The sequence below is a fragment of the Elephas maximus genome, chromosome 19, assembly GCF_024166365.1.
Source record: "Elephas maximus indicus isolate mEleMax1 chromosome 19, mEleMax1 primary haplotype, whole genome shotgun sequence".
In the NCBI taxonomy this organism is placed as follows: domain Eukaryota; kingdom Metazoa; phylum Chordata; class Mammalia; order Proboscidea; family Elephantidae; genus Elephas; species Elephas maximus.
In genome coordinates, this window is record NC_064837.1 from 23,665,099 (window position 1) to 23,676,253 (window position 11,155).

Here is an 11,155-nt window from a genome sequence, read left to right on the forward strand (position 1 = left end):
TAGAGGAGGATTGAGGGGATCCTGCCTCCTGACCCGTGTGCTGACTGTGTAACAGAGGTAGTTCTATTCTTGAATTAATATTAAGCCTCAGCTCCACACCTTGTTAGTGTTGCCCTTAATCTTGCACCAGGGGGAGCCTGGGTTTCAGGGCAACTGAGTACAGCTGGTCTTGTGAGAACACAAGGTCAGGTGGTGAAGGGAAGTACAAGAATGACGCCTACAGCAGTGAGCCGGTCAAGCCATATCGGAGTAAACACGGCTCTGTGCCATTGCAGTGTAACACAGTTTTATTAGAAATTAGTGTTTCCTTCCATGACCTATGCCGAGCCACAAAGTAGTTCCGTTACATGATTCAAGGAAAGATTCTCTCTTGCCAGGATCTGTGCCATCCTCTGGCAGACCTTGGTCAGATACCAAATTCAACAAAGCCCAAAGCTGGTAAGTACTGATAGCAGGCTTCTGGTTTTCTCAGCAGCAACTGACAGAAAGGTTTGACCTTCCACCACACTTTTTATTTACTCTCTCCTGGGCCATCTGGAGTTGAAAAATCCACTTATGAGCTGCTTTCTGAATGGGGCTGGGAAACCTTTAAAGAAAACTCCCCAAACCTTTGAGTCACAAAGTCTGATTAAAGAAGCTAAGATCACTTCAGTGAATTCAGTGTCAATGTTTTTCTTAAGACCAAGGAGATAGTTTCAGTCAGAGAAAGTAAGTGCCCAGAGTACCAGACTATCACCACTGAGGAACTGAATGTCCAAGCAGTAAGCATAGGCTACAGGGATGGACAGGTCAAAGGACAAACTTTCAAATACCTCAGTGGGAAGCTGAGAATGAGTATTAAAGGACTTCGAGAGGTCAGCTGAGGAAATAGGGCAGTGGCCTCAGGCTGAAACATTCCAGTCTCTGTGGGATAGCCACAAAGATAAAGCCTGAATTTGTCAAACGGATTTGTCTTCGTCTGTTACCCCAGTGAGGGCCAGTACTGATCACCAAAGTGCCTGACCGGAGTCTCAGAACTGTTTATACATTCAAGATGTGACTAAAATGTAAAACGCCTGATTCAAAAGACATTTCCCTCCCCATCTCGTATTTCAGGTTGAGTGTCCACTAACCTTGGGCCTAGCATTTGCCCATAGGCTCTATGGTGTCAGCCATGAGCAGCTGCTTAGCTACAGCAAACACAGTCAAGAGGGATAAGCTTGATAACCTATGTCCCTCCCCAAGCAGAGGTGTGCTGCTTTGTTAGGCTGGCAGAACTGCTCCCTCCCCACTGGCATTCCTTTGGAAAAGAATTCCGATAAGCTGCCTTCCAAGGGCTAAGCCAAACAAAGAAAGAGAACGAAAACCAAAGCCCCAAAGAACTCACTCTTGCTTAAAGCTGGTGCCTGGCGCCTCCGACAAGAAAGGCATGAAGGCCTTCAAGGGGCTAGGGCTGCTCAGGTCATCCTGTTTGGAGACTCACCACTTAGCAGAATGACCATCCCCAGCCAGGACACAAAACCAACAGCTGACTGCATGGGCCGGGGGAAGTATGGCTTAGCATGTGCCCCCTCTATGCAGGGGCTGCCCTCAGCTGATGGGCACGCAAGCCCAACACCGTGCCACTATGCGGTGCCCATGGCCCCACAGCCTTCCTGCTCCATCTCATGCTCTCGACAAAGCAGCTCCTGGCCCCTATACTCTTTGGCTTTACAATCAGTGAGGACAGTGTGCCTTGGGGCCGACTGCACCCAAGGACAAAAAGATCAAATAAGAGCAGTCATGTTAGACTATAAGAGCCAGTTGTGTGACTCTTAAAATGTCTGGTTAAAATGTCTCTTCACAGGGATGCTACTAGGACCACAGGCCCCAACTTACAATCCTTCCATGGGGCTCTGTAGGCTGGCTGCTTGGTCAGCCTGGCAAAGCCAGAACTGGTGAGTTTTTATTGCTTCCTGTTTATCCCCTCCTTCAGACTGGCTTTGCATGGTAAACGGAACTAGGGTCAGAAAAAATAGGACATGTGTCAGAGCAAATACAAATCTCCTGGATAAAAGTACAAAGTGCTTTACAGAAACAGATTCCAAGGCATCGAAAAAGGCCAAGAGCTCTACCTTACCCAAGGTCTTGGCATCGTGGAGGGGTGGCAGAAATGCCCAGTCCCTTCATTACTAGACTTGTATTCATTCATTCCCTAAATTATTTTTTAAAATCAAACACCTAGCTTGTGCTTAAATACCTTAGAAGAAAAAGGAGCCCCACCCTCTGTAAGAAACTGGGCCTCCACAGCACCAGAAGCTGCCTTTCCCGCAGAATGAACTGTTTCCCTCGGACCTCAGCTGAGACCTAGTGGGTGGCCCTTCAGTACGGGAAAGGCTGCTCAGCAGAGGCCTAGCAGGAGGTGGCTAAGTCGGTCCCATCACCCATGGGACAGAAGCTCTCCCTGTCAGGCAGGGGACAGGACTCAGTCCTCTGTGCTCAGGGAAGCAGGGCAAAGAAATGTGGTCTCTCCTTTGCCCAGGCCCTCTGACTTCCCAGGCAGGGCCTGTCATGCCTCTGGGTGCTGGAGCAGAGACCCAGCTGGCGGCAGCACAGGGTGGCCAATGGGGCGGGATTCCATAGGAGGGGAAACAGGCCCTCCTGCGCCCTGACCCCCCAAGGGTCAAGTCAGTCCCGATGGGCAGACTGGTGGCCCAGCTGCCGGTCATCATAAGTGCTATAGCGCTTGACATGGATGCGGCGGACACGGTCCCGCAGTTCAAAGGTCTCCTCGTCTTCACTGGGGGAAGTCTGGCTGTGGTTGCGGCTTGTGGCCTCCAATAAGGAGTTGTCAGGGACTCGGGGGGTCTCATAGAGTAGGACATTGAGTGTTTCCTCGTAGATTCGGGCTTCTGGGAATTCCACCTAGGGTGAAGGGACAAGAGGACTGCGTGAGTTTCATCCCTGAGAGGGTGCAGCATGTCAGAGCTCTCAACCCTGTGCTGGCTCCAGAGGTGTCCTTAAGTGTCACCAGACAGATGCCTTTCTGCCTCATGAGGGCAGGCAAGTCTCCTCTTACGGAGGTGTGAGATATACTCTATGGATGTAAGGATTCAAAATACTAACACCCTCCCCACCCTACCCCAACCCGGGACCAGTGGACTAGTGTGCATAGAGGTTAGGGACCTGTGAGCTTTGTGGTCGGGCCTAGGTACAATATAGCTCCCACCACTTACTAGCCGTGGACCTTGGACATAACCATTCTGTGGTTCAGTTTTCACACATTTAAAATGCTGATTACTATCTACCTCATGGAGTTGTGAACATACATGAAAAATAGACTGCTTAGCAGAGAGCCTGACACAGTAAATAAATTTAAAAAAACATACAATTAAATAAAAAGCAGCTGCTCTCATGAGCAGTTTTATTGCTTGACTGATCCAGTGTGCCCAGGCCCCCATGATCAGCCTGGAAAGAAGAAAAGGGCTGGCAATGAAGAGACCTGAATTTTCGCCTAACTTGCTGTCATCTGCGGCTTCTGTGTCCTTAGGTGTCAGATGAGGAGAATGGTTCTAACCCTGCCTATCTCACAGGTGTGGTGCGAGGGGTCAAAAAAGTTCATGAAAGAAAAAACACTTTGAAAGGTGACAGGCACTGCTGCTACTTCCACAGCCTCCAGCTCCCAGAGACCTGTCCCAGAACCCTGGCTCCCGACATCCTGCACACGGGGCCACCCGTGCCAATTGCTCCCCTTTCCTTCTCCTCCCCAAATTGAAAAACACAGTAAGCAAGGTCATCTCCTCTAAGCTGTCCTTTCCTGTCAGCAGACCACTGAGCTGAAGGCAGTTAGCTACTCTGGGGCCGAGGCGGGCTACAAGAACTTGGCCACAGTGAGGCCTTCACACCCATGCAGCTCTTCCCCAGATGAACTGCCATCCCACCCAGCCAATCTGCTGACACCTTAACATACACTCAGGGAGGAAGCAGCTCTCTGGGGAGGACACCTTCTGCTTGCGGCCTGAGAGAAAGGGGTTAACAGATCATATTACCATCACCTGTTAAATACCGCATACCTGCCTGGCACTGTGCTGTTACTGCAGAGGCTGTCAACTCAAGGGCAGTGGGTTTGGTTTGGGTTTTTTTTGTCAACTGGCCAGGAACATCCAAGAACTGGGTGCCACGCAGGAGATCTGAACAGCATTCTAACTCAAAAACCCAAGCTATTTCCGCTACACCACACTGCTTCTCCTAAGGATTACCTCATTTCATTTTCACAATAGCACTGTTACATTCATACTGTCATCCCTGTGTTTGCAAACAAGGAAACTGAGGCCCAGATGGTTTAAATGGCTTATCCAGAGTCAGAAAACTGGTAAATGGTGGAGCCAACTCCAAAGACCTGGTCCTTCCTTCCCACAGACCCAACTTCAAAGACCTGGTCATTCCTTCCCACGGAGCCAACTCCAAAGACCTGGTCCTTCCTTCCCACTCAGCCAACTCCAAAGACCTGGTCCTTCCCACTGCACCCTGCTGTTCAGCAGCCCATGCCTCTCAGCTGACAAGCACACACATTCCCGCTCCATTCCCCAAATTCCTTGTTTTGGCTTTTGTCCTTACCTAGTGTCATCACAGGAAGTTTGGGAAAGAAAGATGACAACACACACACACTTTGCTCAGTGTGGTAAAAGGTTCAGTCAGGGCTGCACTGGCTGTGCCCCGTTCTCCCACAGCTGGTGTGTGTCTGCCCCACCGAGCAGAGAGGACCCGCCATACCTTGGTCTGCTTCTTCTCTGTGGCATAGACGATGGAGGTGCAGCACACCTCTGCCAGCTTCCGGCCCTGGCCGTAGAAGGACCAGCAGCAGATCTCGTCGCCGAGGACATCCTTGATGAAGAGCACACGGCCGTTGAAGCGTAGGGAGAGCTTGTCAAACAGCTCGATGTTTTTCAGCAGGTGGTCATCAGAGTTGCTGAAAAACCCATGAGGGCCACAAGCCTGGGAATGAGGTGCCAGCACAAGGGAGGGTGCTAGGGCAAGCTGCCCCCCACCCCTTTCCCCTGTCATGCTGAAATGGTCAAAAGTCAGGATGCCAGAGGGACAGGAAGAGAAAGGGTCACTCACTGGCACCCTCTGGGTTTGGGGGCCTGAGGTAAAGAAGTTGAGTTGGTCTGAGTTAAAGCAGAGAGAACTGAAGGAGGGTGTCTCCCCTCATTAAGCCCAGCAGGAAGGTGGTATGCTGCTATTTTGGCAGGAGGCATTTCTTTGCTGTGGGGGTGACGCTGGCAATGTGCCTGCCCACAGGGAGTCACTGGGGGTGAGGGGATTTGGGACTCTGAGCCTGAGCCACGGGTGTACCTAGCAGTGGCCTGCTGAGAGGACACTGAGGGGCAGGAGGAAATCAGCCCTGCTGTGAAGCAGGAAGGCTGGCTTCCCAGCATCCCTCCTCCACCTCCTGAGATGATGCATGTGAAAACATCTGGCAGGCTGCCTGATGTGACGCATGTTAAAGGGAATTACACGTTGATCATCTATATCCCAACCGGGGCCCTGTACCACGTTCCAAATGCCTCTGCCCTGAACCCCCTTCTGCTGCTCTCCCTGCCTAATGTGACCTAGTCCAAGACCCAGAGCACGCTAGCCATGCCCCAGGTGCAGGCAGCCTCCCTCAGTCGGCTGCTCAGTCTCCACTCTGGCTGTTCAGGCCTTTCTGCAGCCATTCCCCCTGCCCTCTCCCCCGAGGGGACCCCCCCACCCTACCTGGTGTAGGAATACTTGTTGTTGCTCCTGTTGTACAGCAGCTTCACCACGGGCTGTGAGGGAGGACAGAGTGAGGGCTGGACCAGGGCCCTGGCAGCCCCCGCCCATACTCCTGAGAAGTGGCGGTACCTTGGTGGAGGATTCAATGAGTCTCTCTTCCTCCTTCAGGGACGTGATGATGGGGATGTTGCACACGGGCTGGTAGGCGTCCTTCTTGTCCTGAGGGACACATGGAGCAAAGAGCACTTCTTTGGGATCTTCTGCTTGCCAGGCTTAGCCAGGTACCCCGTGACCTATCAAAATCCCTCTGCTATGGCCACCCCATGCTTGGCGAGGAGGGTCAGACAGAGATCCTGAGCCGCTTGCAAGCAGACCTCATTTTTAGAAAACCCCAAATCCAGATATCTAGGCATATAAACTAGAAGCAGAGCCTATTCGCATGGCACGAGTCCTTCACCTTACAACTGACAGGCTGCCAGGTCCAGTGCCTGGGAAACACCTGGCTGCATTTAAATGTTTCCGACTCATCCACCATACCTCCCACACAGCCTGCCAGGAACTGGACCCTTAAGTCCCTGAAGAAGGGCAGCAACTTCTGACCTCATCAACCCACTCCAGCTCTGCCCCGTACCTGCAGGGCACTCTGGCACATGTTCACCAGCCCCTGAATGAGGTAATACTTTGCTTCAGCCATCAGTTCCCTGATCTCTTGCCGATTTTGAGGCAGAGTGATGGTGTCATCTCGGAGGTAATTCAAAATGGTGCCAAAGTGCTTTCCACATCGATCTATGAGGATCCAGCCTAGGGATTCAGACCAGAGTTTAAGACCCAGAGAATTACTGTTTTCCTCCAGGTGTCTCAGAAACAAGCATGAGGCAAAAGGTCACTGGGTGGATCTGGTGGCAGGTGGCAAGAAAAGGAGTTACACGAACATAGGGCCCACGGCACAGTGGTGACAGAAGTGGGACCAGAACTTCCAGCTCTCAGGTTCATGGCTGCTCTTCACCCCTCCACCCTGCAACCAAGAACCGACACCTGCTGTGGGAGACACAGCCCTCCAGGCTCTGCTGAAGCCCCAGAGGTCCAAGCTCAGGAGCACTTAGGCCCACCTCTTGCAACACAGAAACCATCAGGCCCTGCTTTTCTCCTGCCCACTGCCTGGGCACTACTGCGATGGTTCTTAGGACTATAAAACAAGTATGGATCTTCTCCCTGGAAAAATGCATAAATGCACAACATTCTATATACAATTTCAAAGGATTCTGAAGCTTACAAAGGACTCCAGGTGAAGAAGTCCTATGGTAGGTGAGTTGAGACTCTAGATCTGCCAGGCTTAAGCCCCGCCCCGAAGTCACTTTTCAGGAACTCCTCCTTTTCTCTCCACCCGCTCAACAAGCCTTGATGCCTCACCTTCTTTGTCCGTCAGCACCTCCATGCGCCCACTGAACATGGCCTTGAGCATGGTGTCATGCCGAGTTAGTGCCCTCACGGTGGTGTAGTACAGGGAGCCACCTACATTGAGCTGGACGTACTTGTTGCCCAAGCTTCCACCCTTGAAGCTGCTTAGCTTGGGTTTGGCCCCTGAGGCTGGGCACAGACAGGTATCCCCCGACATCTCCCGCTGCAGGTAGATTACCACACGGCAGGAGGTAGGCTTGGAAGGCTCCACCGTGGTGGAAGGGGTCACGGGTGAGTGGCCAGTGGAGACCAGAGCCTCATACTCTCAGTTCTGTGGGCAAAAGATGTGAGAGAAGACAGGAGTCAGCAGAGTAGAGCCTGCAAACCAGAAGGGACAACAGTAGAAACACTGACCAGTCCAAGTACTCCCTGGCAGAGGCCAACTTCCTGGGCAACAGTAAGAAAGACTTCCCTGATGTTCTTTACTGTCCCAGGAACCATGCTTGGAGCACAGTTTCTCAGAGCCTGGCTCTGGTCACCTCACCAAGCGAGAGTTGAGTCAGCCTCCAGGAGACTCAGCTCAGCTCTGGGCAGCAAGAAAGAAAAGCAAGTCCTTGGAACTGGTCAGAGAGGGTCTGAGGAACAGACTGACAGCAGAGATCCTCATCCTGTGGAATCTGCCAGTCAGACTTGCTGTTATTCTGAGTTCCCAGGATCTCCGACTTCCAGCCAAACCTACTGGGAATGCAGCCTGCCTAGGAGTTTTCCAGAAGCCAGAGGGACAGGATGCACTTCCTTCCTACCAGATTCCATAAGCAGAAGCAGCCAGCACCAGTGCTTAGTCTGAGTGCCACCTGGGGTCTGGTTCCAGGAAGGAAAGTGAAAGCAGCTTTAGGAGAGAAAGAAGGCAGTGAGGCAGGTGGGAGGGTGCTGGCACACTGCTCTTGGCAGAGGTACCCTGGCTCCTGCTGGGGGCTCCTGACCTTCCCATTTCTTGACACCAGTCTTATCCCAAGTTCATGAAATTATCACTGTTTTTCAGGGTAGATCAACTACAGGATGGCTGTTTTCTTTTTTTTTCCTGAGAGGGGGCCCAGCCCTATCTTTCCCTCTCTTCCCTCTCAACAAGAAAAGGGCCACAAAAGACCAGAAGATAAATCTAAAAACAATTACGTGACTTGGAAATTGAAACTCTAACAGGAGTTCATAGGAGGGAGGAGCAAGGAAAGAAAAGGAGAGCAAAGCCAGGTCACCCCTTATGATTTAGATAATATATATACATATATATATATATACATTTTTTTTTGCTTTCTAAAAAATCAATAAAATTCATTCGCTGGAGGAAAAATGGTAATATTTGTTGCATGTTTACTATATGCCAGGTATAATTCTAAGCATTTAATACATATTAAACCCTAAAACCAAACCTGTTGCCGTCGTGCAAGTCAAACTCATAGTGGCCCTATAGGACAGAGTAGAATCGCCCCATAGGGTTTCAAAGGCTATAATCTTTACGGAAGCAAACTGCCACATGTTTCTTCCACGGAGTGGCTGATAGGTTTGAACTGCTGACCTTTTGGTTAGCAGCTGAGTGCTTTAACCACTGTGCCACCAGGCCTCCATTTAATTAACTTAGGAAAAAAAAACAACCACCACCACCAATAACAAATCCTACCTTTTGCAGTGGAGCCCTGGTGGCACAATGGTTAAGAGCTGGGCTGCTAACCAAAAGGTAGGCAATTCAAATCTACCAGCTGCTCCTTGGAAACCCTATGGGGCAGTTCTACTCTGTCCTTTAGTGTTGCTAAGAGTTGGAACTGACTTGACAGCAATGGGTTTGGTTTGGTATTTTTATGTTATGCAGCAGGGACAGAAAGATGAAGAGATTGTCATTTCCTTCAAGAAGTTGCAAGAAGCATCATAATGTCAGCAAGAATAAAATGAGAGCATTTATTGTGCCCCTACTATGAGCCAAGCCTATGAATACAGAAGAGAACAAACAAGTCATGTCCTCGCGGAGCTTACATGTTTGCATGTGTGTGTTTGTGTGTGTGTGTGTGTAACTGACAATAAACAAAAAACTAACAAATAAGCAGACAATTTTAGAAGGTGATAAATGCAAAAAAGATAATAAAACAGTGATAAGGGAAAAGCACTAATTTAAATAAGTGGCCAGGAAACTCTTTTTCGGGAAGGTGACATTTAAGCTGAGATCTGAAAGAGCATTCCAGACAGATAGAAGAATAAATGCAAAGCCTCTCAGCTAGAAACAAGTTGGACAAAAAGAAACAAGGTTAAAATGGCTGATGCACAGAAAAAAGAAGGAAGTTGGTTGAATGTAAGATCAGGAAAGGCAGGCATGAGAGTTTGGATTTTAACTGCAATGGGAATCCACAGGAGGGTTTGAAGCAGGGGAGTGAGATGATGTGGTTATGTTCTGAAAAGATCATTTTGGCTCCTGTGGAGAGAATGGATTGTAAGAATGTGAGAGAGGAAGTGGGAAGACCAGAGGAAGCAGTAGTCTAGGTAAGAGATGATGATGGCTTGGACTACCACTGTAGTAACAGAGACAGAAAAAGAGGAATTACCTCATTTAATCCTCACAACATGCAGCTTACAGTTGCTCATCGTTCCTTGTAAATGCAAACCGGTAACAGTGCCCTGGTTTCAGTTTACTGTTTTGCTCTGCAAACAATGCTTAGCACGATGCCATGCCTATTTTAAGTATTTAATATATGTTGGTTTGTTAAGACTTAAGCTGTCCCAGAAAGGATTTCTGTAGATCCCTGGGAAGAATGTGCAAGGACAGGCCAGAGCAGGTGCTGTATGAAGTACTGAATTCCTTTGTGGGTTGGTCCGGGAGGCTCTTCAATTTGCCTCAGCGATGGGACGTTGAGGAGCTGGGCCCTCACCCACAATCTGTCCAATCGGCAAGTAACAAATGGCAGGAGATCACCTTACTTCCCTAGCCCAACCCAAAGAAATAAACCCACCCCTTAACAAGTTTTAATAAGTTCCCCTTGTATTGTCTGTTGTGTCTAGACCCAGCGTTCCCAGGACCAAAGAAAGTACACATACATGTTCTGCCAAAGCAAAGGAACACTAAAGCTAAACTAGTCAACAGAGAAAGACAAAAGTCTTTGTCCAGAGCTAACCCATTCCCTTCCCTACAAAAGCAACTGCTTTGGGCCCATGAATGACGTCAGTTCAGATGCCGCCCAAACCAATGGATTCCAGGAATCCTGCGGCAGGTAACGCCCAGAAGGGAATTCCAGGGAGGTGAAGTTTCCTGCGACACCCTCAGTGCTCTTCCTTCCGGACTTTGTGTGTGGATTATTTGGGGGCGCCTTTTTTTTTTTTTTCGGGCTAGAGGCGTATCCGTGTCTCACTCAGTGAAGATTAAGGGATTCAAGCAGAATAAAGGATAAACAGCCACCGCGAATACGGTGGGAGAAGGTGGGGTCCTGAGGAATAAGGAGCAAGAAATTCGTCACACAAGGGATGGTGAGGAAAGCCAATCTTGGCAGGAGACAACGGCTTTAGGAGAAATCCTAGGTGTGAATCTTAGCCTTTATTCAAAGGGTCCTGGTGAAATTTAGCGAGCCCCAACATCTATGGGAGCCACTGTGGAGTCTTCCCCAGCCCGTACTCCTTCTCACTACCGAGACCAGTCCTGACGCCCATCCCCAGAGGAGGATTTGAGCTCTCCATCTCTCCTACGCCGTCCCTCCCCTCTCCCCCAATACCGAGCGGGCCCGTCTCTGCTCCAGCCCCTGCTCTCACCTTCCCCAGGGGCGCCGCTCCCTTCTCTCAGCTGGGTCTCTAGCAGGCTCCTGGACCGCGGCCGCCTGCCCGCCCGCAATCCCCGAGCGTGAGCTCACATCCTCCGCCCGCCGACTCCGCCCGGAGCCGCGGCCCAGCCCTGCAGTCGGGGAGCCCGAGACTACAAGGCCCGGCATGCCCAGCACGGTATCGCGGGGTAGAGGGCCGGCCCCTCCGAGTATTCTGCGGTGAGACCACAGCTACTTCCGGCAACCCGGCC

The 11,155-nt window shown here is 50.5% G+C and overlaps 1 protein-coding gene across 1 annotated transcript; it reads right to left on the bottom strand.

The window, feature by feature from the left end:
* Positions 1-260: 260 nt before the first annotated feature.
* On the bottom strand, positions 261-11,039 carry TNFAIP1 (TNF alpha induced protein 1). The gene is made up of 7 exons (XM_049860385.1): positions 10,897-11,039; positions 7,126-7,444; positions 6,347-6,516; positions 5,845-5,934; positions 5,716-5,768; positions 4,732-4,927; positions 261-2,883 (listed from the first exon to the last, which is right to left on the bottom strand). The coding sequence occupies exons 2-7, from the start codon at positions 7,328-7,330 to the stop codon at positions 2,647-2,649; spliced, it is 951 nt and encodes a 316-aa protein (XP_049716342.1). The 5' UTR covers positions 7,331-7,444; positions 10,897-11,039; the 3' UTR covers positions 261-2,646.
* Positions 11,040-11,155: the final 116 nt, after the last annotated feature.

Coding starts and splice junctions, on each gene's coding strand:
- TNFAIP1 (XM_049860385.1), bottom strand. CDS start 7,330: ATGTCGGGGGATACCTGTCTGTGCCCAGCCTCAGGGGCCAAACCCAAG. Junction 5,935..6,346: donor TGTGCCAGAGTGCCCTGCAG/GTACGGGGCAGA, acceptor TGTGTCCCTCAG/GACAAGAAGGACGCCTACCA. Junction 5,769..5,844: donor TCATTGAATCCTCCACCAAG/GTACCGCCACTT, acceptor CCTCCCTCACAG/CCCGTGGTGAAGCTGCTGTA.